Raw genomic sequence first — 27,731 nt, 5'->3', positions numbered from 1 at the left:
ACCCTTGCAGGTTTAAGTTCTGCTAGTTTGGACGGGTGCTAGTGTTGAAGACATGTTTGACGTGTGAACTCTGATGTGGACTTTTGTAACATGTATTTTGTAATAAGTAACACCGTCGTGTAAACCTAAACTTAATTATGTGGATTTCTGCTGTGATGTATTAAATGTTGTGATTTTAATATAAAAAGTCTTCCGCTGTGTTTTGAAAAAAAAAAAAAAATGGCCGGTGTTACATCTCAAATGAAGATGGAGTCGCAGTTGAGGATTTTGGCTATTGATACGGACAATTTGAATGAATATGATAGGAGGGCAATCGAAAAAAAGAATGAGAGGATTCGTCGAGAAATGGCTTTGGAAGACTCATACTCGGACTTCGATGATGAAGAATGAAGAATCGTATTTGTGTTTGAATTATGTTATTTATGTTTCAATAATTGTATTTGTGTGTGAAGGATCGTAGTTGTACTAGGATTTTTAATTTGAATAAACTAGGACTTTTAAATTTTGTGCAAGTTTTATTTTATTTATCATTTATATTTTATCAAATAATTAAATTAATTTTAAAAATTAATTAAATAATAAAAACATAAATATTTTCTCTTTCCAAGACACTGAACTGACACTGAACTGACCATCTTCCCAATTCCCCTGTTTTTCACCAATGTCAGTTTTCAATGTCAGTCCAGTCAGCGTCCAGTCATCAGCAAGACACTGAACTAATACTGAACTGACGCGTCACCACACTCAGTGCTCTTATATACACATCACAATATAATATCAAAATTTAAATTGCATGCGTTCTTTTAATATATACGTATTATTTTGATGATGCTAAAATTGGAGTACTTATGAATTAAAAAAAAATATAGAAAAGGTTTTGGTAATACAACATGTGGATACAAATCCATTTTCCATTTCAACCTTAACTCATTCCATTTTCCATTATGTAACTAATTAATAAATAAAAAATGATAATAATGATAATATTTAAATAGCAAAAGAAATATATAAATAAAAAAAAATGGACGATCCATACACCACCATTTATAGTTGTACACCACTAATTATGTATTACAGAGTAAATTATTGTATAATACAATTCATTAAACATATCTGGCGGTGTATGACCAAAAAAATAATGATTTATGTAACTTAAGCTTAAAAGTCGGTTGATTTTTTACAGTAGTTTAAAGGCCAAATTTTTTTATTTCGCTCGGGCCATCAAAAATAAAAGCTATCTAGTGAAAAAAAAAAAATTGGGCTTTTACGAGAGACACCAGTGACTGCGACTCCTAGATCCGTCACTATAAGTTGCATAATTTTCAATAGAATTTAGACCATAGCAAATAAAGCGTACAAACCAAACCATATAAAGCATTATGCATAGCAGATTTTATAACACTATTATAACACTATTAATAAAACAACCATTTGACCCTTAACAGAGAGTCCATGGTCCTGCATAGCTCCTTTAAGGTGTAAGTTATTTAATTTGTTATACAATAATACTAGCATTGTAAATGAGTTGATTTAAAATTTCGACGAGGGCATAAATCAAAGAATCTACCCATCAATTAGTAGTTTTTTTTTTTTTTTTTTTTTTTTTTTTTGAAAAGCAATATTAAACAATCACGAATAGTACATGCTTGACTGGGCACCCTTAACAGTACGATACATCACGAAAGAAATAAGGAAAACAAATTACATCGCCCTAAGCTAATTGCAAAGATTGCAACTAACAAAAGGAATTAAAACTAAGGGTGTGAAAACCATTGTAGCCAATTAGTAGTTTTTTTATACATTCAACTAATGAGGTCTAAACAATGTATAAGTCGATTGACGTACCATTTCAACTTTGCAATAGTAGTACTAATTCACACATATAAGACATTCAGTAGGTACATGAAGACCAATTCTGCAATTCATCGTGAAAACAAATTTGGTCGCGATCAATGTTTTAGTATTGATTTAAGTTGTCGTATGGTAGTAACTGCTTGCTTGTTATTTAACATATACATATATAATAAGGGTATAATTGACCAATTAACATCTAGGGATAATATGTGGTTAATTGGTTCATCCGTTATGGTGTTTGAGTTTATTGCTTATATGCAAATAAATTAGAAAGTTTGAAAGTTAAACAAACAAGTTAACCGAGAATCAGAATCATTCAAATCTCACTTCAATAAATCATAACAATCCAAAACTCATTTGAATAAATTACACGGTTATTATAACGAACCTGCACAACAATTGCATTTAACAAGTGAATTTTAGAGAAATTTCCTCATCTTTTTTTTTTTTTTTTTTTTTTTTTTAACGTCAAGCTTGCATCAGTGTATCATTTATTTTAACGACACTCATCATTTGCACACACACGCGCGTTCGGGAGAAAACCCGAATCACATTACAGTATGCCTGGAAAATGGATCAGGTTGGGTCGGTTTGGGTAACGGGTCAAAGTGGTTTTGGGTTGAAATGGGTCATAGGTCAGATTGGTCAATTTTTTAAACGGGTCTAAATGGGTCAGGTTGGGTCGGTTTGGGTAACAGGTCGAAACGGGTCACAAGTCAATTGGGTCAAATGGGTTACATCGTTCTTTTACATTAATTACATTATTTTAGTTATTATCATTTATTATATATACATAAGAAATATTAATATACATAATAAATGATATAATCATATATGCTTTCATATATTTTTGACGGATGAAACTTTTTATGCTCGACCCAATTGATCCATTCACAAAACCCATTAGACTTATTTCTATTTATTGATCTTTGAGTATTGGTACCCATTAGACCTATTCCGTTATTTTTTGTATATGACTCAATAGGTTGGAGAAAAATTCATTTGGATCTTTTTTTAAGTTTTGATTTACATTGTTACGCCTAATCTTTCTCAAGACCCAATTGACCCGAAAGCTTGACCCAATTGACCCAAATTTGAGAGTATGGGTCTCAATTGCCAGGTGTCATTACAGGAACCGAATCCTTTAACCATCTGAGGGGCAGGCGGACCGGGTTTTGAATCCCGAATGGATCCAGGAGAAAACCCCCCTAGGGTCAATCTGAATATCCATAATTCAGGCAGATTAATTAATATGAACAAACTTAACGGTATACATACTACAAAAACTTGTTTACAAACATCGTATACATAAAGAACAATGTGAACATAGATACTACTAAGTAGCTCAGTCAAACAATTTATTTCATTAAATGGAGATCAAAAACCATTGACAGCAAGACAAAATCACTGTTTATTATAGTAGACACTCTGATTAGGAGGGTAAGGAAAAGGAACCATATACGGTGGCCTAGGAAACGACCCAGGTTGCTGACCCTGTGCGTTTTAGTACGAACGCTGCCAACCTGGATAAGCAGACTGCCCATACTAGTAGTTTCCACCAGGTGGTGGTTTGTTGGCCTTGCCAAGGTGGGTAGGGGACCTACTATGATACGGTGGTGGTGGTGGTGGTGGTGGTTGCTGTTGCAGATGAGAATAGGATGGGTGTTGTGAATATCATACGGTGGCGGCAGGCGGTGTAAGGTGTTTGAGGGCGGGGTTGGCTGGGAATGTTAGTTAATGACGTACGTCCCGCCATGGATGTCACGTGCGACGCATGACGTATCTCCTAGCTGGACACTTGGCTTCAGCTCCTGGCTAGATTACTTCTAAGTCAACTGTATCTCAAGCCACGATTATTTTCACGCTACGCCACCCGTAGCGTACCGTTAACCATTTGACTGGTGTGCTCGGCTGATCGCCCGTCCGACAAATTAGGAGAACGTGGAGGTAGTGGGCATGATTAGAGGATTCCAGGAGTGGTAATCGTGGGTTAGTGGGCTAATGGTGGTTATTCTTTGTAACCGTCATCTTATGCCTATAAATACTACTCATAATTACACATTCAATGAGGACAATCAACAAATACTTACCACCTCTGGTCACTCTTCTAGACTCACCTTGGAGGCTCGGCAAAAGTCAACCACCACAACACCCTTCATATCCATCACGTTAACCGGAGGAACCCCTTCTGAAGGTTAGTCACTTCACATCTTTGCACTCAGGTCAATTTTGGCTTGATCATTTGGCGCCATCCGTGGGACCGATTTGATCAACACTCATACGAGATGACAGGAGGTTCCAACCCACCGCCAACTACCAACGCGGGCAAAGAACCGTATGACCCTTTCAAACCTAATGACGATAACGCTCATGAAACCCCTAACGAAACTATCAAAGGCGTCAGCCTGCAGTTTGATGATGATGGGGATGAATCTGAGCAACGAGACACGGAGGAGACGGAGACTCAAGAGGGCTACGTTAATCAACTCAAGCCTATCAACAGTGAGGAAGCCATACGTTTCCTGGTCAAGGGAGGTTTTGTCTTGCCTTCGCTCATGACTAAAGGAGGCGAGAAGCCTACCGACATGTCAAAAGCTCAGAACCGTGGCGCGACGTGCTCGCTGTCTGACACTGGTAAGAGTAATGGAAAACCCCGAGAGGAGGCGCGAAAGGACTTAATTGAGAACTTGATTCTAGCCGCGCCAGAATCCATGAGTGCTCAGGTCGAGCAGCCTGGCGTAGCGGACAACATGTTGAATAATTGGTACGCTATGATGGGAGACAAGGTTAAGCAGACGTTTGAGGTTTCAGCGACATCTGAGAAGTTTACTCGGGAGATAGCTACCCATCCGCTGACCGAGGTCCTCACTACTCCCCTCAGGCTAGGGATGTATGACGGCAGCACGGATCCGGAAGATTTCCTGCAATAATTCGAACACGCTATCAAGACGCAGCACTGGGATAATTCCACAGCTTGCCACATGTTCCCGGGACAGCTCCAAGCCGTCACGAGGGAGTGGTTCGCCAAATTACCTGCCTTGAGCATAACCAGCTTCACTGACCTCAGAACTAAGTTCGTGCAATGTTTCCAGAACTTTAAGTGCACTAAACTAACCTACTTGGATGTGCACAGCATCAAAATGAGGCCGCGTGAATCCCTAATGAATTTTACTTCCCGCTTCGCAGTGGAGTGCCAAAAGATCCCTGATCTGCCTGAATCGCAGCAAATCTCCGCGTACATCATGGGAATCTGTCAAACTCGTCATTTATCACTGGTGAAAGTGATGCGGCGTAAGCTGCCAAAAACGTATGTCGAAGCGGTGAAAATGGTAAAGGACTATGTACGTTCCGAGGAGTTTGCTGACGTTGCCATTGGGGATCACGACACAATGGACAAGAAAGATAAAGAAGACAAGGGTAACGGCAAAGGCAATACAGGTAATAAGTATAAAGGAAGCGGCGGTGGCGGAAGCAGGGGCTACGGACGCTCCAGTCATAAGTCTGACCATCGTAGCAGCTACCGTCCGTATGAACGCTACGTTTCCAAGAGGTTGTCACCAGAAGAGGAAAGTTTGGTGAAGTCGTTGTCAAAAACGCCTAAAGAAATTTTGGCAACGGAAGAGATAAGCAAAGATTTCTCGCCTTCAAAGCCGATGCAGCCACGTTTCACTGTAGATGAAAGTAAGTTGTGCATTTTTCACGAAGATAAGGGGCACGACGCGGACGACTGCTGGGAACTCAAGAAAGTGATAGTCGAACGGTTGAAACTCAGGGAATTTGACCATCTGAAGCCGTCACGTGTCAAAATCCCCGGAGCGAAAAAAATCGCTTGGCAGCGGGGAAAGGAAAAGGCTCCAGAAAAGCACATCCACATGATTCAAATGTGGCACACGGGTCACGTTCGAAAGGCGGAAGTTTTGGAGGAATGGGAATGCACCCCTATCACATTTCATGCCTTTTGGAGAGTTTGTCCGACCGACCTGCCAGTGACAATAACCGCAACGGTAGGACGATGCAAGGTCTCCAGAATTTATGTAGATACAGGAAGTGCCGTTGATGTCTTGTACGAACATTGCTTCTTACAACTACCACAAGATGTGCAAGATAGGTTAAAACCACCACTTCATCTCGTCGCTGGATTCACAGGTGAAACTACTTGGCCTCTGGGCCGAGTAAGTATTGACGTTACTGTAGAGGAAAATGAGAAGCGACGAACAGTGGCTTTAAATTTCGTGGTCGTTACAAGTCAGTCGAAGTATAACATTGTTATGAGAAGGGAAGCGTTATGTGAATTCGGCGCGATAGTTTCCACTGTACATGGAATGATGAAATTCCCGACCCCGTTAGGCGTCGCAACTGTTTTCTCCGATCGGGTCCTGGTTGTAGGCCAGGTCGAACAGCCGCTACAACCAGCGGCGCCGATTGAGCAAGGGGAAGCGTTATCATCAACCATTCCTTTCCTGAGAAAACGGTACAGATTGGGCACACACTCACCGACGCGGCGAAAAGTGCGTTATGTGAACTTTTGGCAAATAACGCTGACGTATTTGCGTGGCAGGAGTCGGATATGACGGGAGTACCTCGTACCATCGCGGAACATCGTTTAAATGCCAACCCAAGTTTGACTCCGTTACGCCAAAAGAAACGAGGCATGGCGCCGAAACGCAGCGCCTTCCTAAGCAATGAAGTAGAAAAGTTGGTACAAGCAGATATACTACGAGAATTTAAATACCAAACATGGGTTGCTAATCCGGTGCTGGTTAAAAAGGCAAATGGCTCGTGGCGGATGTGTGTTAACTTCAAAGACATTAATAAGGCTTGTCCCAAAGACAATTATCCGTTACCCGAGATAGACTGGAAGGTAGAGTCGTTGGCTGGTTTTCATTTCAAATGTTTCCTTGATGCTTATAAAGGCTACCACCAGATCCAAATGGAAGAACGCGACGAAGACAAAACCGCGTTCCACACAGATCAAGGCATTTTTTATTACAAAAAGATGCCCTTTGGTTTGAAAAACGCTGGTGCAACGTACCAACGGGTCATCGACACTGCGTTCAAAGAGCAGATCGGTCGAAACGTGGAAGCATACGTCGATGATATAGTAATCAAAAGTCACACCGAAACGGACCTTCTGAAAGACATTAAGGATACGTTCGACTTGCTACGAAAAATCAACATGAAGCTGAATCCGTAGAAGTGTATTTTTGGATTCGAGGAGGGAAAGTTCTTGGGGCACGTAGTCACGACGCGTGGTATCCGGGAAAATCCTAAGAAAATTCAAGCTATTGATGAGATGGCAGCACCGCGAACGAGAAAGGAGGTGCAAAGTCTGAACGGCAAGCTGGCAGCGTTGTCCAGATTCCTGTCGAAGGCTGCGTAACGGTCACTTACCTTCTTCAAAGTGTTGAAGAAAAACGTGGGACGAAATTTCTATTGGACTCCTGAAGTGGATCACGCTTTCCAGGAAATGAAGGCCTTGATTAGGACATTTCCGACATTGACGGCACGGGTACCGGGGGAAACTTTGACAATTTATCTGGCGGCAGGAACCGAGGCCATCAGCTCGATGCTCATCGCGGAACTCGGTGGCACGCAGATGCCAGTTTATTTTGTGAGCAAAGTGCTACAACATGGCAAAGTTAATTACAGGCCAATCGAGAAGCTTATTTTCGCGTTAGTCCACACAGCAAGACGGTTGAGACGGTACTTTCAAGCGCACCCAATGCTGGTGCTAACTGATTCACCTATTAAACCGGTATGGTACGACGATTGATACGGAGCATGTTGGAGGAAATTTATTCTAACAGATTTTTCATGCAGGTATTGAGCAAACCGGAGGATTCTGGCAGGCTAGCTAAGTGGGCAATCGAATTAGGAGAACATGAAATTCATTGCGCCCCCCGTACCGTTGTCAAAGGCCAGATCATGGCAGATTTTATGGTTGAATTTATATGCGTCGCGCCACCAGAGCCGGTTGTGGAAGAAGTACCAAATACCGTCACGTGGGAACTATTTACGGACGGGGCGTCAAGTTCTGACGGAGCGGGTGCAGGTCTAATTTTAATTGGCCCGGACGGTGAGGAATATACCTACGCGTTGCATTTCGAGTTCCCCGCCTGTAATAACGAAGCAGGATATGAGGCGTTGCTGTCTGGTTTAAGAATGGCTGAGAAGATGGGAATTAAAAACCTGAAGGTGTCGGTCGATTCCCAACTTGTAGCGAATCAGATGAACGAGACGTTTGAAGCTAGAGATCCGGCCATGTAAAATTATTTGAGGTTGGCGAAGAAATGACCAACAAATTCAAGCTTTTCTCAATAACGCAAGTGCCACGATCCTTGAATAAAAAGGCCGACGCACTCAGCAAACTCGCGTCAAGCGTATTCTGCCACTTCGCCAAGGACGTTTGAGTGGAGGTCATTAGTCAAAAATCCACTGACGTGGTACAGGTATCGACTCGCTTCGATAACAAATACGCTATACGCATAATCTGCTTAAAACACAACGTACACGTACTGATTTTCTTGCAAAATAATATTACAGGAAGTGGCCCCCGTAGAGGAGGTCGAGACATGGATGAGTCCCATCATTACGTATCTTAAGACTGGACATTTCCAGTTGACGGGACAACAGCCCGTAAGATTCGTACGAAAGCACCTTTGTACATGTTAAGGGATGGAGTTCTGTTCAAGAAATCCTTCACGGCACCACTTTTAAGGTGCGACGGTCCAAGCGAGGCGGAAAAAATCGTAAGGGAGGTGCATGAAGGGACTTGTGGCATGCATGCAGGATTTAGGACCATTGTGGGAAAGATAATGCGGCTAGGGTATTTTTGCCGTCTATATACCGTGACACGAAAGAAATCATCAAAGCTTGTGCTTCATGCCAACGTCACGCTCCACAAATTCACATGCCAGCGCATGAGCTAATTTCTGTCATGTCTGCTTGGCCCTTTTACAAGTGGGCAATCGATTTGGTGGGACCCTTCCTGGATGGAAAACACTTGGTCGTTGCAATTGACTTTTTCACCAAGTGGGTTGAAGACAAACCATTGAAAAGCATAACGGGTAACAGATTGTAAATTTTGTTTGGGAGGAAATTATGTGCCGTTTCGGAATACCACATGAAATTGTAAGTGATAACGGCAAACAGTTCGCTCACGATCTGTTTCAGTCATGGTGTAACGGGTTGAATATCAAACAGACTTTCAGTTCCGTTGCCCATCCGCAGGCAAATGGGCAAGTCGAAGTTACCAACAGGGATATCGTTACCGGGATAAGGGCATGGTTGGATACGGATAGGAAAGGTTGGGCAGATGAGCTTCCGCAAGTCTTATGGGCAATTTGGACCACACCAAAAGGGAGCAATAGAGAAACGCCATTCAGCCTTGTTTACGGTACCGAGGCAGTGATACCAGTTGAAATTGTTGTCCCAACCCAACGTGTACTGGAATTCAATGATGAGTCCAACGTCATTAGCTTGAAAGAAATTTTGGACTTATTGGAGGAAAGGCGTGACATTGCCACTATCAGGGAAACGTCAAACAAACAGAAAATTGCCAAGTATTACAACCAACGTGTGAAGGAACGTACTTTCCGTCCCGGTAATTTTGTGTGGCGTAACAACAACGCCAGCCGGGTTGAGGATACTGGCAAATTGGGACCCAACTGGGAAGACCCGTACGTGATTGCAGATGCAATTGGGAACGGGGCGTATAACCTAAAGACGCATGATGGCAAATTTGTGCCGCGTACGTGGCACTGAACAAACTTAAAGAAGTTCTATGTTTAAGTATTTCGAAATTTTTCATTGTTGGAAACTTTTCTTTTTCGTTTTGCCTAAGTTTGTGATTGATCACCACAAATGTAAGCGCGTCATGCGTTAAACTTCTTTGTTTTCAGTTTCAATTCAATGCATTTTTTAATTTTCATTTCTAATGTATTGTGTAACTATTATGGCTGCGTTTCGGCGTTATAAATGTAAGTCCATTCACAAGTTACTTATGCCATGAACAAAGTGTAAAGATCCGTCCTTATCCACCTGGACGAAGTCTTCAACATTTGGTCCCATTGCGATGATCGACTCCAAGTAATGTCCTTAAAATGAGCTAATGCACAGCGGAAGACTTAATTCGTACATGAGAATAAACATGCTTAAAAGTGTCAACCAAAAGGTTGGTGAGTTCATAGGTTTATCATAACAATCATTTCAATATATTAATAGACCACAAGATTTCATAATCATAAACATAATACACTCGCAAGTGTATGTAAAGCATTCTAAGTGGTTGAGCACTTGGTAACCATACTTAACTATTAATCAACGTCGCATATTCCCTTTACTATGAAATCTCACTACACTGTACCAAGTGTAGTCTACAAAACGAAGTACTGTGCAACCGTTGAATACTGGTCGTCCAGTCCGGTTGGGGTTGTCAGGCCCGATAGATCTATCAACAGGATTCGCGTTTACAATACCCATGTAAATAGTAGTTACCAAGCTACAGGGAAATATGCCAGTGGTACAACTCAACGTAAAATATATTTGAAGTACTTGTGTCTATTTCGTAAACATTTATAAAAACAACGCATGTATTCTCAGCCCAAAAATATATATTGCAAAAGCAATTAAAAAGGGAGCAAATGAAACTCACCTAATGTATTTTGTAGTAAAAATACATATGACTAAATTGAACAATGTACGGTTGGCCTTGAATTCACGAACCTATATTATTTATATATATATTAGCACATATATTTGTAATCGAACAAATTTATATATTATTAGTGATTTAATTGTTATTTTAATTATGTGTTTCATTAATAACCTAATTAATATAAAATATTACTATAGTCATGTTAGATGTAGTAAATATAGTTTTATATAGCTAACAGTTACTGTTAAAATAATACTGATAATAATAAATAAATATATGTTTTTGTTTTATAATAATAATAGTAATAATAGCAAAAATGATAGTTCTTATAAAAATGATACTTTTAAAAATGTTAATTTTAATAGTAAAGAATATTAATAGTAATAATTATAGAAAATGTTGATTTTACTAATAATAATAATACTAATATTTATATTAATAATAATAATGATAATATTAATATTAATACTTATTTTAGTAATAATAATAATAATAATAATGCTACCTTAAAGAAGTAGCCCTTTAAAATAATGCCCAAGTCCGGGTTTGAACCCGCGACGTTCCGCTAACCCGATAATATCCTTAATCAATCTTCCATTTATGTTTATCTTATCACGCATCAATTAATCATCATTTTATGTGATGATCTTCATTACCTCGTTACCATTAATAATCCATACTCCATGTTTATCTCGGCCCAACACCTTAGCCAACTTATTTTTAGTCCTATAAGTAATTTAAAGAAACCCATGTATAACTAATCAGGCCCAAAATTGATGGAGTCTATTAATTGATTCAATGGCCCAAGATTTTAACCCATTTAATAGGTTAGTTCAAGACTTAATTAATATCAACAAAAGGTCCCGGTTTTCTACTGTCAACATCATAAATTTTGCCTCATTAACATAACCATCTCTATCTCATTTTTTGTGACTAACCATAACATTCTCACAAGATGCGGGTCCTTAGCACCAAAAAAAAAAAATAACACGTATTCTCTTTTTGTTTCCAGCTTCACAACATCATCATACCACTTTATCTCTTTTTTTTGCATCGTTATCTATAGTCAACATGGCTTTTTCGTGGGCCTAGTCCCTATTATACTAATTAATATCATATATCAAAATATCAATATTTTGATACAAGTATTAGTCGACATCCTCCATTGTATCATCTTCACCATCATCATTACTTAATTTCGCTGACTGTTCGAAAAAATAATTCACGCAGCAAGGTTCGAACAAAATATATATATATATATATATATATATATATATATATATATATATATATATATATATATATATATATATATATATATATATGTATATACATGTGTGTTAGTTAAGGTTTGAGTTGGGTCTCAATGGGTGTTTGGTTTATGGGTTATTTTATGAAGATGGTAAAAGGTGGTTTCGATGGCGAGCTCACCATGGTGAAGTGGTGGTTATAGTGTGGTTGAGGTGGGTGACGGTTTCAAAGTAGCAGGTTGTATGGTGGTGAATATATGGTGGTAGTCATTATAGTGATCAAAGTTGAGGTGACGCAAGGTGGTAAGTGGGTTTCACGAAGTAAAAAAACCAAGAAAGAAGGTGGTGGTTTGAGAGTGTCGAGGTGGTTTGTAGTGTCACGATGATGGTAGTGGCTGTGACCGGTTGTATGGTAGCGGTGTGGAGGATGGTCGAAGGTGGTTCTACGATGGTTGCCGGTTGTGATTAAGAAGAAGGTTAGAAGTGATGTGGGTGTTCGGTTATACTCAAAACAGAAAACGAAAGGGAAAATAAATAAAGAGGACGATGGTTGACTCACGATGAAAAGAATGACGATGGTGTAAGTTTACAAGGGTGGTTTCAAGGTGGTGAACCATAGTGGTTCTTGTCGCTTTTTTTTTTAAATAGAAACCGATTCTAGTATGCAGCAGTGGTTGAGGTTGGAGATGGGGTGGAGGATGATGAAGCTGTGGGTGTTGGTTCTTGTTTTTGTTAGTCATATGTACATGCATACAACATATATATGCACACATATAATTGTAGTTAATGAACAAATATAACATAAATATTATATTATAATATAAAGTAAAATTAAATGACTCGTGAGGTTACAGTAAAGTAACCAATGTTTTAAACTTATCCTACCGACACTTTATTCCAGATGACCATATCGTGTCCATTGCTAAACAGTTAACGTGTAAAAGTGTTCCTAAAAATCCCAAACTTTTAGGTTAAATATATTTAATTATTTCACTCATTAACTATTTGAAACCTGATAAAAAAAGGTTCGAAAATTATTTATTTTCTGTTCCAATTAATATGTACGGAGTTCTGACATTTAATTTAAAAAGATAAAAATATTTTTAACAAATCTAGAATCTTCGTAATCGCTTTACACTCCAACTTTTATTTTAGTCTTTCATAAACTCATATTAAACCTATATGAACGCTAACGAAATATCAACCGAGTAATACAAATTTTGACAAATTAAGCTCGAAATCATTTATATTCTATATACACTTATATATATAATAACAGTTTTAAGTAACAATTTTTATTACACAAATATATATATATATATATATATATATATATATATATATATATATATATATATATATATATATATATATATATATATATATACCAATTATATATTTTAAGTAATTTAATATAACAATATATATACAAATAATGTTCATATATATATATATATATATATATATATATATATAATAAGAGTTTTTATTACAACATATTTTATTTTACATAATTATTTATCACAACAAATACATATAATAGTTTATTAAAGTAATTCAAGTTAATATATGTATATACACATATTTACAAACAATGGTTCGTGAATCGTCGAAAATGGTTGAGGTTAAATGAATTCATGAAAACAGTTCAAATTTTTTTGAGACTCAACCTTACAGACTTTGCTTATCGTGTCAAAAATATTAAATCGTATCGAGAGTTTGGTTTAAAATTAGCCGAAATTTTCCGGGTCGTGACAGTACCTACCCGTTAAAGAAATTTCGTCCCGAAATTTGAGTGAGGTCGTCATGGCTAACATTAAAAATGTTTTCGTGACGAATATGAGTTAGAGTTTTATCATTATTGATTAATATAAATAAAATGATTCGATCATGTGAAGCGTACGAGTGAAGCTATCACAAAAGAGGAAAAGTTTCGTCTTAACTTTTGACGTAGTCATGGTGGATTTTCGAAATTCAAGGAATTTAAGGAAATCTTCTAATAAGAAAGAAAATGTAATAGCACGATTTATTAGCAACTGTTGAAATTACGGAAGAACAGAAATATCAAGGAAATATTTCTGTGCTATGCTTAGAAATTAAGTAGAATGAAAGAGTCGTGTAACATGGCACATGATGACGTTTTAGTCTGTGAATCATCACGTTCCATTAGAAACTCAGCATGACCTACTGTAATATAATCACGTTGGCTAAGCGCATTATATTATGCTAACTCATGATTTAGTTCCCAACACTTCTCCACAATTCATTCATAATTTATGCTTAGACTTTACAGAAGTTTCCAATATAATGGAATTCAGAAATACAAAGAGATAGATAATTTCGGACAAGAATATTTATGAAAATATCCTCAGAAATATCGAGGATATTTATGATGATATTTTGGAATTTCTAAGTTCGAAGATTGATGGAGAAAATTTTCCGCAAAATTTTAACATGAGTTCGGAGCAGGATATTCTCTACAGATTTCATCAGAAACAGAATCATCAGGATTATTTGAATATAGGGTTTGGTTCTTGTATTTGTTTTTGGTCTCCTTCATGGTTAGCTCAATCCGTTTTTCAGTACCAAATTTTCTATCGAGCTTTCCCAACATTCCATTCTTTATCATCAACTTTTGGCCATTAAGACCATCTACAACATGCTGCTTCGTCAGCATTTTCAAAGTTAACAGATCTGGGTCATCGGTTATCAAACCGAGGTGGTTTCAGGATAATTGTGTTTTTAGATGATTAAACGCTGATGGTAGTATGATGGAATATAAAAGGGTTCCCTAGTAACAATAAATGAGTACGTATATATATCAAGGTCATAATAAGGTTGTTTCGAACGAAAAGTTGGAGTTGTCTTGCTGGAGCTGTGACAAAATTGACTATCTTGAAAAGAGATTGTAAAGTTATTTTGGGTAACAACAATGCTAAAGGAATTAGCACAGCTACGTGTTAAACGTTTACTCAGTTTCTGAGAGTTTTTCGGGTACATGACTATATGCATAAATCTTTTCTTTCGTAGATGAAGTGCGGTTGGTTCATCCTCTCGATCGAGGTGTTTTCAAGAATCATGAAAGGTTTGAACGCAAATTGTAATCGTCAAGATACAAAAGATTCTTTAAGATGAAATCAAGTGGCAAACTTGAAGAAATGTTCAGTTTCATATGTTATAATCAATATTTTAATTCATTTTAATTGTCCAATGTTAGCAGTCCACAGTTCGTAGTTCAATAATTCATATATATATACGAGAATCGAATTAATTAATATGTATCGTGACCCGTGTACCGGTCACAGACTCGATCACAACTCAAAGTATATATATATATTTTAGAATCAACCTCAACCCTGTATAGCTAACTCCCAACATTACTGCATATAGAGTGCCTATGGTTATTCCGAAATATATATATAGATGGGTCGATATGATATGTCAAAACATTGTATACGTGTCCCGATATTTAAAGTGCGTAAATTAAATAACAGAAATTAAATAACGATAAATAAATTGCGAGAATATAAATTGCGATAAATAAAATGTAATCAGTTAGCTGGAAACAATTAGCTAGGAATAGTTAGCGTGGATTCTTAACAAAATTTCTCATAGTTAATTTGTTTGTTTCTAACAAATTTTATTTTGTCAAATGTTTCCTTCATTAAGCCACTTGATTTTTGATAAATCAAAATCCAAATATGAAATTGGATGAATATGATTATTCTGTGGTGAATGGATACGTATATCTGTAGATGTAAACAGGATAGTAAATGACTGTTGAATCAGATTTGAAAGAATGTACAGTGTAACTTATTAATGTGAAATCTAAATATTCCTCGGGTATTACCTACCCGTTAAAATATTTTCACCATTAACAATTTGTACGAAAGAATTATTAATTACATTCTTTATGAAAACATATATACATATATATTTTCTTCAGATGTAATCATGAATTTAATGAGTCAGTAAGATATTAAACTCATTTGATTTATCATTAGTACTACATTACATAATCTCTAAACCTTTAGAAATTACATAATCGCCCTAACGAGCGAAGATAATCGATGTAGAATGATATGTAGAACGAAGATAAAGTAGATAGAACGATACGTAGAACGATGATTATGCTCGAGGTATAGAATGAGATGTTGAGGCATGTGATGTTGAAACTTGGGTTGTTGGTGGTACTGATGTTGATGTTGGTGGTACTGTTAGTGCCGGTGATGCTGCTGGTACTTGTAAGTTTTGAACCATATTCTCCAAGGTTAGCACTCGAGCTCGAAGTTCTTTAACTTCTTCTACTAACCCTGGTTGGTTATCAGTGTGAGGTAGAGATCGGATATCTTTTCTAGTTCCGTTAATGGTAGTCTCAAGACGAAAAATTCTTGCAAAAAGGGTATAAACGGTGTTGCGAACAGGTTCGCCGGTGAGCGGGTCGAGTACTCCAAGGTTAGGTGGTAGATTCGGTTCATGATATGGAGTACCTTCTTCCCTTCTCCATAGGGTGAGTATGTCGCGAACCCACCCCCATCTTCTCCAGTAATCACGGTAGTTGATTGGTTGGTGTGCTCCCGTCACACTGTCTTCGGAGTCAGAGGAACTTGGACGATTCGTAGAGGCCATCTTTCGCGATCACAGAAAAATATTTTTGGTATGAAACGTTTAGTGACAGCAACTGATAGTTGGATGGTATTCTCAATGTATAATATGCATAGATATATATAGTACCAGGATTCCTTAAATTACGGAGAAATTTACGGGAGATATCAGTCAAAGTTTATCGTAATAGATACGCTAAGATATGAATTAGCAGATACGCTAAGATATGGATTTGTCGGTACACTATCTATGCAATAAAGGTAGTAGGACGTGTCTAGACTTAGAATGATAAGCAGGTAATTTTCGACACGAAATGATAAGCAAAACTTTTGACATGCAGACACGGTCGAAGTCCAGACCCGCTAATGCATCTAAACAACTATCAGCTAGACACACTAATGCAAGACCTGGTTCGCTAAGACCAACGCTCTGATACCACCTGTAAAGATCCGTCCATATCCACCTGGAAGAAGTCTTCAACATTTGGTCCCATTGCGATGATCGACTCCAAGTAATGTCCTTAAAATGAGCTAATGCACAGCGGAAGACTTAATTCGTACATGAGAATAAACATGCTTAAAAGTGTCAACCAAAAGGTTGGTAAGTTCATAGGTTTATCATAACAATCATTTCAATATATTAATAGACCACAAGATTTCATAATCATAAACATAATACACTCGCAAGTGTATGTAAAGAATTCTAAGTGGTTGAGCACTTGGTAACCATACTTAACTATTAATCAACGTCGCATATTCCCTTTACTATGAAATCTCACTACACTGTACCAAGTGTAGTCTACAAAACGAAGTACTGTGCAACCGTTGAATACTGGTCGTCCAGTCCGGTTGGGGTTGTCAGGCCCGATAGATCTATCAACAGGATTCGCGTTTACAATACCCATGTAAATAGTAGTTACCAAGCTACAGGGAAATATGCCATTGGTACAACTCAACGTAGAATATATTTGAAGTACTTGTGTCTATTTCGTAAACATTTATAAAAACAACGCATGTATTCTCAGCCCAAAAATATATATTGCAAAAGCAATTAAAAAGGGAGCAAATGAAACTCACCTAATGTATTTTGTAGTAAAAATACATATGACTATATTGAACAATGTAGGGTTGGCCTTGGATTCACGAACCTATATTATTTATATATATATATTAGCACATATATTTGTAATCGAACAAATTTATATATTATTAGTGATTTAATTGTTATTTTAATTATGTGTTTCATTAATAACCTAATTAATATAAAATATTACTATAGTCATGTTAGATGTAGTAAATATAGTTTTATATAGCTAACAGTTACTGTTAAAATAATACTGATAATAATAAATAAATATATGTTTTTGTTTTATAATAATAATAGTAATAATAGCAAAAATGATAGTTCTTTTAAAAATGATACTTTTAAAAATGTTAATTTTAATAGTAAAGAATATTAATAGTAATAATTATAGAAAATGTTGATTTTACTAATAATAATAATACTAATATTTATATTAATAATAATAATGATAATATTAATATTAATACTTATTTTAGTAATAATAATAATAATAATGCTACCTTAAAGAAGTAGCCCTTTAAAATAATGCCCAAGTCCGGGTTTGAACCCGCGACGTTTCGCTAACCCGATAATATCCTTAATCAATCTTCCATTTATGTTTATCTTATCACGCATCAATTAATCATCATTTTATGTGATGATCTTCATTTCCTCGTTACCATTAATAATCCATACTCCATGTTTATCTCGGCCCAACACCTTAGCCAACTTATTTTTAGTCCTATAAGTAATTTAAAGAAACCCATGTATAACTAATCAGGCCCAAAATTGATGGAGTCTATTAATTGATTCAATGGCCCAAGATTTTAACCCATTTAATAGGTTAGTCCAAGACTTAATTAATATCAACAAAAGGTCACGGTTTTCTACTGTCAACATCATAAATTTTGCCTCATTAACATAACCATCTCTATCTCATTTTTTGTGACTAACCATAACATTCTCACAAGATACGGGTCCTTAGCACCAAAAAAAATAACAACACGTATTCTCTTTTTGTTTCCAGCTTCACAACATCATCATACCACTTTATCTCTTTTTTTTTTCATCGTTATCTATAGTAAACATGGCTTTTTCGTGGGCCTAGTCCCTATTATACTGATTAATATCATATATCAAAATATCAATATTTTGATACAAGTATTAGTCGACGTCCTCCATTGTATCATCTTCACCATCATCATTACTTAATTTCGCTGACTGTTCGAAAAAATAATTCACGCAGCAAGGTTCGAACAAAATATATATATATATATATATATATATATATATATATATATATATATATATATATATATATATATATATATATATATATATATATATATATATATATATATATGTATGTATATACATGTGTGTTAGTTAAGGTTTGAGTTGGGTCTCAATGGGTGTTTGGTTTATGGGTTGTTTTATGAAGATGGTAAAAGGTGGTTTCGATGGCGAGTTCACCATGGTGATGTGGTGGTTATAGTGTGGTTGAGGTGGGTGACGGTTTCAAAGTAGCCGGTTGTATGGTGGTGAATATATGGTGGTAGTCATTATAGTGATCAAAGTTGAGGTGACGCAAGGTGGTAAGTGGGTTTCACGAAGTAGAAAAACCAAGAAAGAAGGTGGTGGTTTGAGAGTGTCGAGGTGGTTTGTAGTGTCACGATGATGGTAGTGGCTGTGACCGGTTGTATGGTAGCGGTGTGGAGGATGGTCGAAGGTGGTTCTACGATGGTTGCCGGTTGTGATTAAGAAGAAGGTTAGAAGTGATGTGGGTGTTCGGTTATACTCAAAACAGAAAACGAAAGGGAAAATAAATAAAGAGGACGATGGTTGACTCACGATGAAAAGAATGACGATGGTGTAAGTTTACAAGGGTGGTTTCAAGGTGGTGAACCATAGTGGTTCTTGTCAATTTTTTTTTTAAATAAAAACCGATTCTAGTATGCAGCAGTGGTTGAGGTTGGAGATGGGGTGGAGGATGATGAAGCTGTGGGTGTTGGTTCTTGTTTTTGTTAGTCATATGTACATGCATACAACATATATATGCACACATATAATTGTAGTTAATGAACAAATATAACATAAATATTATATTATAATATAAAGTAAAATTAAATGACTCGTGAGGTTACAGTAAAGTAACCAATGTTTTAAACTTATCCTACCGACACTTTATTCCAGATGACCATATCGTGTCCATTGCTAAACAGTTAACGTGTAAAAGTGTTCCTAAAAATCCCAAACTTTTAGGTTAAATATATTTAATTATTTCACTCATTAACTGTTTGAAACCTGATAAAAAAAGGTTCGAAAATTATTTATTTTCTATTCCAATTAATATGTACGGAGTTCTGACATTTAACTTAAAAAGATAAAAATATTTTTAACAAATCTAGAATCTTCGTAATCGCTTTACACTCCAACTTTTATTTTAGTCTTTCATAAACTCATATTAAACCTATATGAACGCTAACGAAATATCAACCGAGTAATACAAATTTTGACAAATTAAGCTCGAAATCATTTATATTCTATATACACTTATATATATAATAACAGTTTTAAGTAACAATTTTTATTACACAAATATATATATATATATATATATATATATATATATATATATATATATATATATATATATATATATATATATACCAATTATATATTTTAAGTAATTTAATATAACAATATATATACAAATAATGTTCATATATATATATATATATATATATATATATATATATATATATATATATATATATATATATATAATAAGAGTTTTTATTACAACATATTTTATTTTACATAATTATTTATCACAACAAATACATATAATAGTTTATTAAAGTAATTCAAGTTAATATATGTATATACACATATTTACAAACAATGGTTCATGAATCGTCGAAAATGGTTGAGGTTAAATGAATTCTTGAAAACAGTTCAAATTTTTTTGAGACTCAACCTTACAGACTTTGCTTATCGTGTCAAAAATATTAAATCGTATTGAGATTTGGTTTAAAATTAGCCAAAATTTTCTGGGTCGTGACACAAAGACATCATCTAATCTTTGGACGGCATTGGCGATGCTAAGCATATTGGAGGTACGCCTAGCCCTCGGAACAGGATGCTATCTGTCGCATTAATCCCAGCATTAAGTAGATGAATGCAATGTCGACAATCATCAAGTGTAACCTTGACATGTAGTGACCCTAACTTTTCCATGTATATATATATTAAATGAAATTGTTATTTACATGATTAAGTGTTTCCAACATTTTAAGCAATCAAACTTGTTAAGACTTGATTAATTGAAATAGGTTTCATATAGACAATTGACCACCCAAGTTGACCGGTGATTCACGAACGTTAAAACTTGTAAAAACTATATGATGACATATATATGGTTATATATATAGTTAACATGATTTTATTATAAGTATGTATCTCATTAGGTATTTTAACAATGAGTTATATACATAAAAATGAGACTATTAATTTAAGAAACTCGAAAACGATATATATAACGATTATCGTTATAACAACGTCTTACTAGGTACATATGAATCATATTAAGATATTGATACACTTGGTTAATTAAGTTAAATGATAAGTAAATATATTATTAAGTGTATTAACAATGAAATACATATGTAAAAATAAGACTACTAACTTAATGATTTCGAAACGAGACATATATGTAACGATTATCGTTGTAACGACATTTAACTGTATATATATCATACTAAGATATATTATATATCATAATATCATGATAATATAACAATTTAACATCTCATTTGTTATAATAAACAATGGGTTAATAACATTCAACAAGATCGTTAACCTAAAGGTTTCAAAACAACATTTACATGTAACGACTAACGATGACTTAACGACTCAGTTAAAATGTATATACATGTAGTGTTTTAATATGTATTCATACACTTTTGAAAGACTTCAAGACACTTATCAAAATACTTCTACTTAACAAAAATGCTTACAATTACATCCTCGTTCAGTTTCATCAACAATTCTACTCGTATGCACCCGTATTCGTACTCGTACAATACACAGCTTTTAGATGTATGTACTATTGGTATATACACTCCAATGATCAGCTCTTAGCAGCCCATGTGAGTCACCTAACACATGTGGGAACCATCATTTGGCAACTAGCATGAAATATCTCATAAAATTACAAAAATATGAGTAATCATTCATGACTTATTTACATGAAAACAAAATTTCATATCCTTTATATCTAATCCATACACCAATGACCAAAAACACCTACAAACACTTTAATTCTTCAATTTTCTTCATCTAATTGATCTCTCTCAAGTTCTATCTTCAAGTTCTAAGTGTTCTTCATAAATTCCAAAAGTTCTAGTTTCATAAAATCAAGAATACTTCCAAGATTGCAAGTTTACTTCCAAGTTTTCTAAATCCATTCCAAGTAATCATCCAAGATCAAGAAACCTTTGTTACTTACAGTAGGTTATCTTTCTAATACAAGGTAATAATCATATTCAAACTTTAATTCAATTTCTATAACTATAACAATCTTATTTCGAGTGGAAATCTTACTTGAAATTGTTTTCGTGTCATGATTCTGCTTCAAGAACTTTCAAGCCATCCAAGGATCCTTTGAAGCTAGATCTATTTTTCTCATTTCCAGTAGGTTTATCCAAGGAACTTGAGGTAGTAATGATGCTCATAACATCATTCGATTCATACATATAAAGCTATCTTATTCGAAGGTTTAAACTTGTAATCACTAGAACATAGTTTAGTTAATTCTAAACTTGTTCGCAAATAAAAGTTAATCCTTCTAACTTCACTTTTAAAATCAACTAAACACATGTTCTATATCTATATGATATGCTAACTTAATGATTTAAAACCTGGAAACACGAAAAACACCGTAAAACCGGATTTACGCCGTCGTAGTAACACCGCGGGCTGTTTTGGGTTAGTTAATTAAAAACTATGATAAACTTTGATTTAAAAGTTGTTATTCTGGGAAAATGATTTTTATTATGAACATGAAACTATATCCAAAAATTATGGTTAAACTCAAAGTGGAAGTATGTTTTCTAAAATGGTCATCTAGACGTCGTTCTTTCGACTGAAATGACTACCTTTACAAAAACGACTTGTAACTTATTTTTCCGACTATAAACCTATACTTTTTCTGTTTTGATTCATAAAATAGAGTTCAATATGAAACCATAGCAATTTGATTCACTCAAAACGGATTTAAAATGAAGAAGTTATGGGTAAAACAAGATTGGATAATTTTTCTCATTTTAGCTACGTGAAAATTGGTAACAAATCTATTCCAACCATAACTTAATCAACTTGTATTGTATATTATGTAATCTTGAGATACCATAGACACGTATATAATTTTTCGACCTATCATGTCGACACATCTATATATATTTCGAAACAACCATTGACACTCTATATGTGAATGTTGGAGTTAGCTATACAGGGTCGAGGTTGATTCCAAAATATATATAGTTTGAGTTGTGATCAATACTGAGATACGTATACACTGGGTCGTGGATTGATTCAAGATAATATTTATCGATTTATTTCTGTACATCTAACTGTGGACAACTAGTTGTAGGTTACTAACGAGGACAGCTGACTTAATAAACTTAAAACATCAAAATATATTAAAAGTGTTGTAAATATATTTTGAACATACTTTGATATATATGTATATATTGTTATAGGTTCGTGAATCAACCAGTGGCCAAGTCTTACTTCCCGACGAAGTAAAAATCTGCGAAAGTGAGTTATAGTCCCACTTTTAAAATATAATATTTTTGGGATGAGAATACATGCAGGTTTTAGAAATGATTTAAAAAATAGACACAAGTACGTGAAACTACATTCTATGGTTGAATTATCGAAATCGAATATGCCCCTTTTTATTAAGTCTGGTAATCTAAGAATTAGGGAACAGACACCCTAATTGACGCGAATCCTAAAGATAGATCTATTGGGCCTAACAAACCCCATCCAAAGTACCGGATGCTTTAGTACTTCGAAATTTATATCATATCCGAAGGGTGTCCTGGAATGATGGGGATATTCTTATATATGCATCTTGTTAATGTCGGTTACCAGGTGTTCACCATATGAATGATTTTTATCTCTATGTATGGGATGTGTATTGAAATATGAAATCTTGTGGTCTATTGTTACGATTTGATATATATAGGTTAAACCTATAACTCTCCAACATTTTTGTTGACGTTTAAAGCATGTTTATTCTCAGGTGAATACTAAGAGCTTCCGCTGTTGCATACTAAAATAAGGACAAGATTTGGAGTCCATGTTTGTATGATATTGTGTAAAAACTGAATTCAAGAAATTGATTTCGATGTAACATATTTGTATTGTAAACCATTATGTAATGGTCGTGTGTAAACAGGATATTTTAGATTATCATTATTTGATAATCTACGTAAAGCTTTTTAAACCTTTATTTATGAAATAAAGGTTATGGTTTGTTTTAAAAATGAATGCAGTCTTTGAAAAACGTCTCATATAGAGGTCAAAACCTCGCAACGAAATCAATTAATATGGAACATTTTTAATCAATAAGAACAGGACATTTCAGTTGGTATCCGAGCGTTGGTCTTAGAGAACCAGAAAATTTGCATTAGTGTGTCTTATCGAGTTTGTTAGGATGCATTAGTGAGTCTGGACTTCGATCGTGTTTTCTTTAAAAATGATTGCTTAACATTTTTGTTGGAAACTATATATTATTAACATGTATATATTATGTGATATATTAATCTCTTAACATGTTTGATATTGTGTGATAGATGTTTACCTCTAGCACAAATCCCATTGACTCACCTAATAATAACGAAGAGTCGAATATATATTGGACTGATTCACAAGTTCCCGAAGAAGAACCGGAAGAAGAATCAGAACCGGAAGAAGAATCAGAACCGGAAGAGGAGGAACCGGAGGAGGAAATAGAACCGGTGGGGGAAATAATAAAACGGTTAAGTAAAAGAAAATCCTCAACCAACCGACCAATGTTAATTATGGTCAATGGTGTTTCCGCCAAGGAAGCAAAATATTGGGAGGATTACCAATTCTCCGATGAATCGGATTCCGACGAGAATTCCGATGATGTTATAGAAATTACCCCAACTGAATTTAAAAAGGCAAAAGAAAATAATAAGGGAAAGGGCATAAAAATAGAGAAATCTAATTCCAACCCCGATGAACTTTATATGTATCATCAACCCCCGAAGCCCTTAAGTTGTAACAATGACCCGGGAACCTCTAAACCACCAGGTTTTTCTAAACCGTTGTGGAAAACGACAGCTCGTATTAGGGGAACATCATATATCCCTAGAAACTTGGCAAAACGAACCAAAACCGAAGAAGAAGAAACGAGCGAGTCGGAATAAGATAGTTGTATTCGTGTGGTGTAATATATGTAATATAGTGTGCTTATGCTTTATGATATATGTAAAAATTGCTTGTATTAATAAGTATTTTTTTTATGAATCTAACTCTTGTCTATTTTACAGTATAAAAACACAAAATGGATAGACAACCCAATATTTTAAGAGACCTACCCGGAGACATGATTGATGAAATCTTGTCTAGAGTCGGTCAGAATTCTTCGGCACAACTATTTACGGCAAAATCAGTTTGTAAGACATTCGAAGAACGTTCCAAGAATGTCTTGGTTTATAAGAGACTTTCGTTTGAAAGATGGGGGATATCACATTGGAAAACCCATAAGTTACGATGTGTTTACTTTGACGCATATATTGCGGGGAACCCAAATGCTATTTTACGCAACGGGTTAAGAAATTATTTTGACTCAATGTATCCGAATATAGGACTTCATGATTTAGAAAAAGCGGCTAACATGCAACATAAAGAAGCATGCTATGCTTACGGGTTAGTAATGTTCGCTTCTCACCAAAGTGAGAAAAAGAACATCGGGCTACAACTATTAAACAAAACGTTCCCACAAGTGACGTAGTCGGTAATTGGGGTAAGAAATGAGGTTTTTAGGTTATTACGAGACTGTTGGTCATTACGTAACTCTCGTCCCTTTGACGACGTTACAACACGCTGTCTTATCAACGGCCATAACAGTTATGTTCCACAAGACCAAGGATGGGAAGTAGTCCTAGTAAAACCAGAATGCATTACTTGTTTCTGGACGTATGAAATACGTGTCTTTATTGCCATTGCTGAACGACTTATGTACTAGCTAGAATTATCTTCACAACTATCTTGTATCAAAGTATTGTGTGCTATATTTCATGCTTTATGTAAAATAAGCGGTATTGTAAGTTTGTAAAATATTGTATAAAAGTTTGAACGCGAAATATTATTATAATCAGTTTTTCATATAGAATTGTAGTAGTTGAATTGTATATTAGCTACTAAGTATGAACATAACGGGTAGGTACTACCCAAATTTAAACTTATAAAATGCTAATATGAAGAAAAAGCTTTTATAAATGAGTTCATATTATGCTACGAAATACTATTAACTACTCTTAATATTCTGTATGATTAACTTGTTCCATTTGACTATTTTGAAGGAAATGGCTCCGACTACTCGACACACCGTGAATATGAATGAAGAGGAATTCCGTACTTTTCTAGCTTCAAACATAGCCGCAGTACAGGCTGCGCTACATACCAACAATAACCTTGGATCTAGCAGTACAGGAAATCGTGTAGGATGCACCTACAAAGAATTCACTGCCTGCAAACCTTTGGAATTTGATGGAACCAAAGGACCGATCGGATTGAAACGGTGGACCGAGAAGGTCGAATCGGTGTTTGCCATAAGTAAGTGTACTGAAGAGGATAAAGTGAAGTACGCTACGCATACCTTCACAGGTTCTGCGTTAACATGGTGGAATACCTATCTAGAGCAAGTGGGACAAGATGATGCGTACGTACTACCGTGGTCAGCATTTAAGCACTTGATGAACGAGAAGTACCGTCCCAGAACCGAGGTCAATAAGCTCAAGACAGAACTTAGACGAACCCAAGGATTTGATATTACCACATACGAAAGACGATTCACAGAATTGTGCCTATTGTGTCCGGGAGCGTTCAAAGATGAGAAAGAGAAGATCGACGCGTTTGTGAAAGCATTACTGGAAAGAATCCAAGAAGATATAAGTTCACACGAGCCCGCCTCCATACAACAGGCATGTAGAATGGCTCACAAACTAGTGAACCAGATTGAGGAAAGAATTAAAGAACAGACGGCTGAAGAGGCCAATGTGAAGCAAGTCAAAAGAAAGTGGGAGGAAAACGGTGATAAGAATCACCAATACAACAACAACAGCAATTACAATAATAATCGCAACAATTATCCCAACAATCGCAACATCAATCGCAACTACAACAAACGGCCCAACAACAACAACAACAACAACAACAACAACAACAACAACAACAACAACAGCAGCAACTACAACAATCATCCCAACAACAATAACAACTGCAACAACAACAACAACAATCAGAAGCAGCTATGCCAAAGGTGTGAAAAGTATCACTCGGGGTTCTGCACCAAATTTTGCAACAAGTGTAAAAGAAATGGTCATAGCGCGGCGAAGTGTGAGGTCTACAGACCAGGGGTTAATAGAACAAAAGGAACAAATGGTGTCGGAATGAGTAATGGCGCAGCAAGTAGTGTCGGAGCAAGTTATGCCAATGTAGTTTGTTATAAATGTGGAAAACCGGGCCACATTATTAGAAATTGCCCGAACCAGGAGAACACAAATGGACAAGGCCGCGAAAGAGTTTTCAATATTAATGCGGCAGAGGCACAGGAAGACCCGGAGCTTGTTACGGGTACGTTTCTTATTGACAATAAATCTTCTTACGTTTTATTTGATTCGGGTGCGGATAGAAGCTATATGAGTAGAGATTTTTGTGCTAAATTAAGTTGTCCATTGACGCCGTTGGATAGTAAATTTTTACTCGAATTAGCAAACGGTAAATTAATTTCAGCAGATAATATATGCCGGAATCGAGAAATTAAACTGGGTAGCGAAATATTTAAGATTGATTTGATACCAGTAGAATTAGGGAGTTTTGATGTAATAGTTGGCATGGACTGGCTGAAGAAGGTGAAAGCAGAGATCGTATGTTATAAAAATGCAATTCGCATTATACGAGAAGAAGGAGAACCCTTAATGGTGTACGGAGAAAAGGGCAACATGAAGCTACATCTTATTAGTAATTTGAAGGCATAAAAACTA

General features: G+C 35.7%; 1 protein-coding gene across 1 annotated transcript; it reads left to right on the top strand.

Moving 5' to 3' along the window:
- The first annotated feature begins 7,321 nt into the window (after positions 1-7,321).
- Positions 7,322-8,121, top strand: LOC139900421 (uncharacterized). The gene is made up of 2 exons (XM_071883193.1): positions 7,322-7,582; positions 7,675-8,121. The coding sequence occupies exons 1-2, from the start codon at positions 7,322-7,324 to the stop codon at positions 8,119-8,121; spliced, it is 708 nt and encodes a 235-aa protein (XP_071739294.1).
- Positions 8,122-27,731: the final 19,610 nt, after the last annotated feature.

Source organism: Rutidosis leptorrhynchoides, chromosome 3 (assembly GCF_046630445.1).
Source record: "Rutidosis leptorrhynchoides isolate AG116_Rl617_1_P2 chromosome 3, CSIRO_AGI_Rlap_v1, whole genome shotgun sequence".
NCBI lineage: Eukaryota > Viridiplantae > Streptophyta > Magnoliopsida > Asterales > Asteraceae > Rutidosis > Rutidosis leptorrhynchoides.
The sequence above is the reverse complement of the archived record's forward strand: the minus strand, read 5'-3'. Positions and strand labels throughout refer to the sequence as shown.

Coding starts and splice junctions, on each gene's coding strand:
- LOC139900421 (XM_071883193.1), top strand. CDS start 7,322: ATGAAGGCCTTGATTAGGACATTTCCGACATTGACGGCACGGGTACCG. Junction 7,583..7,674: donor TTCAAGCGCACCCAATGCTG/GTGCTAACTGAT, acceptor TTTTTCATGCAG/GTATTGAGCAAACCGGAGGA.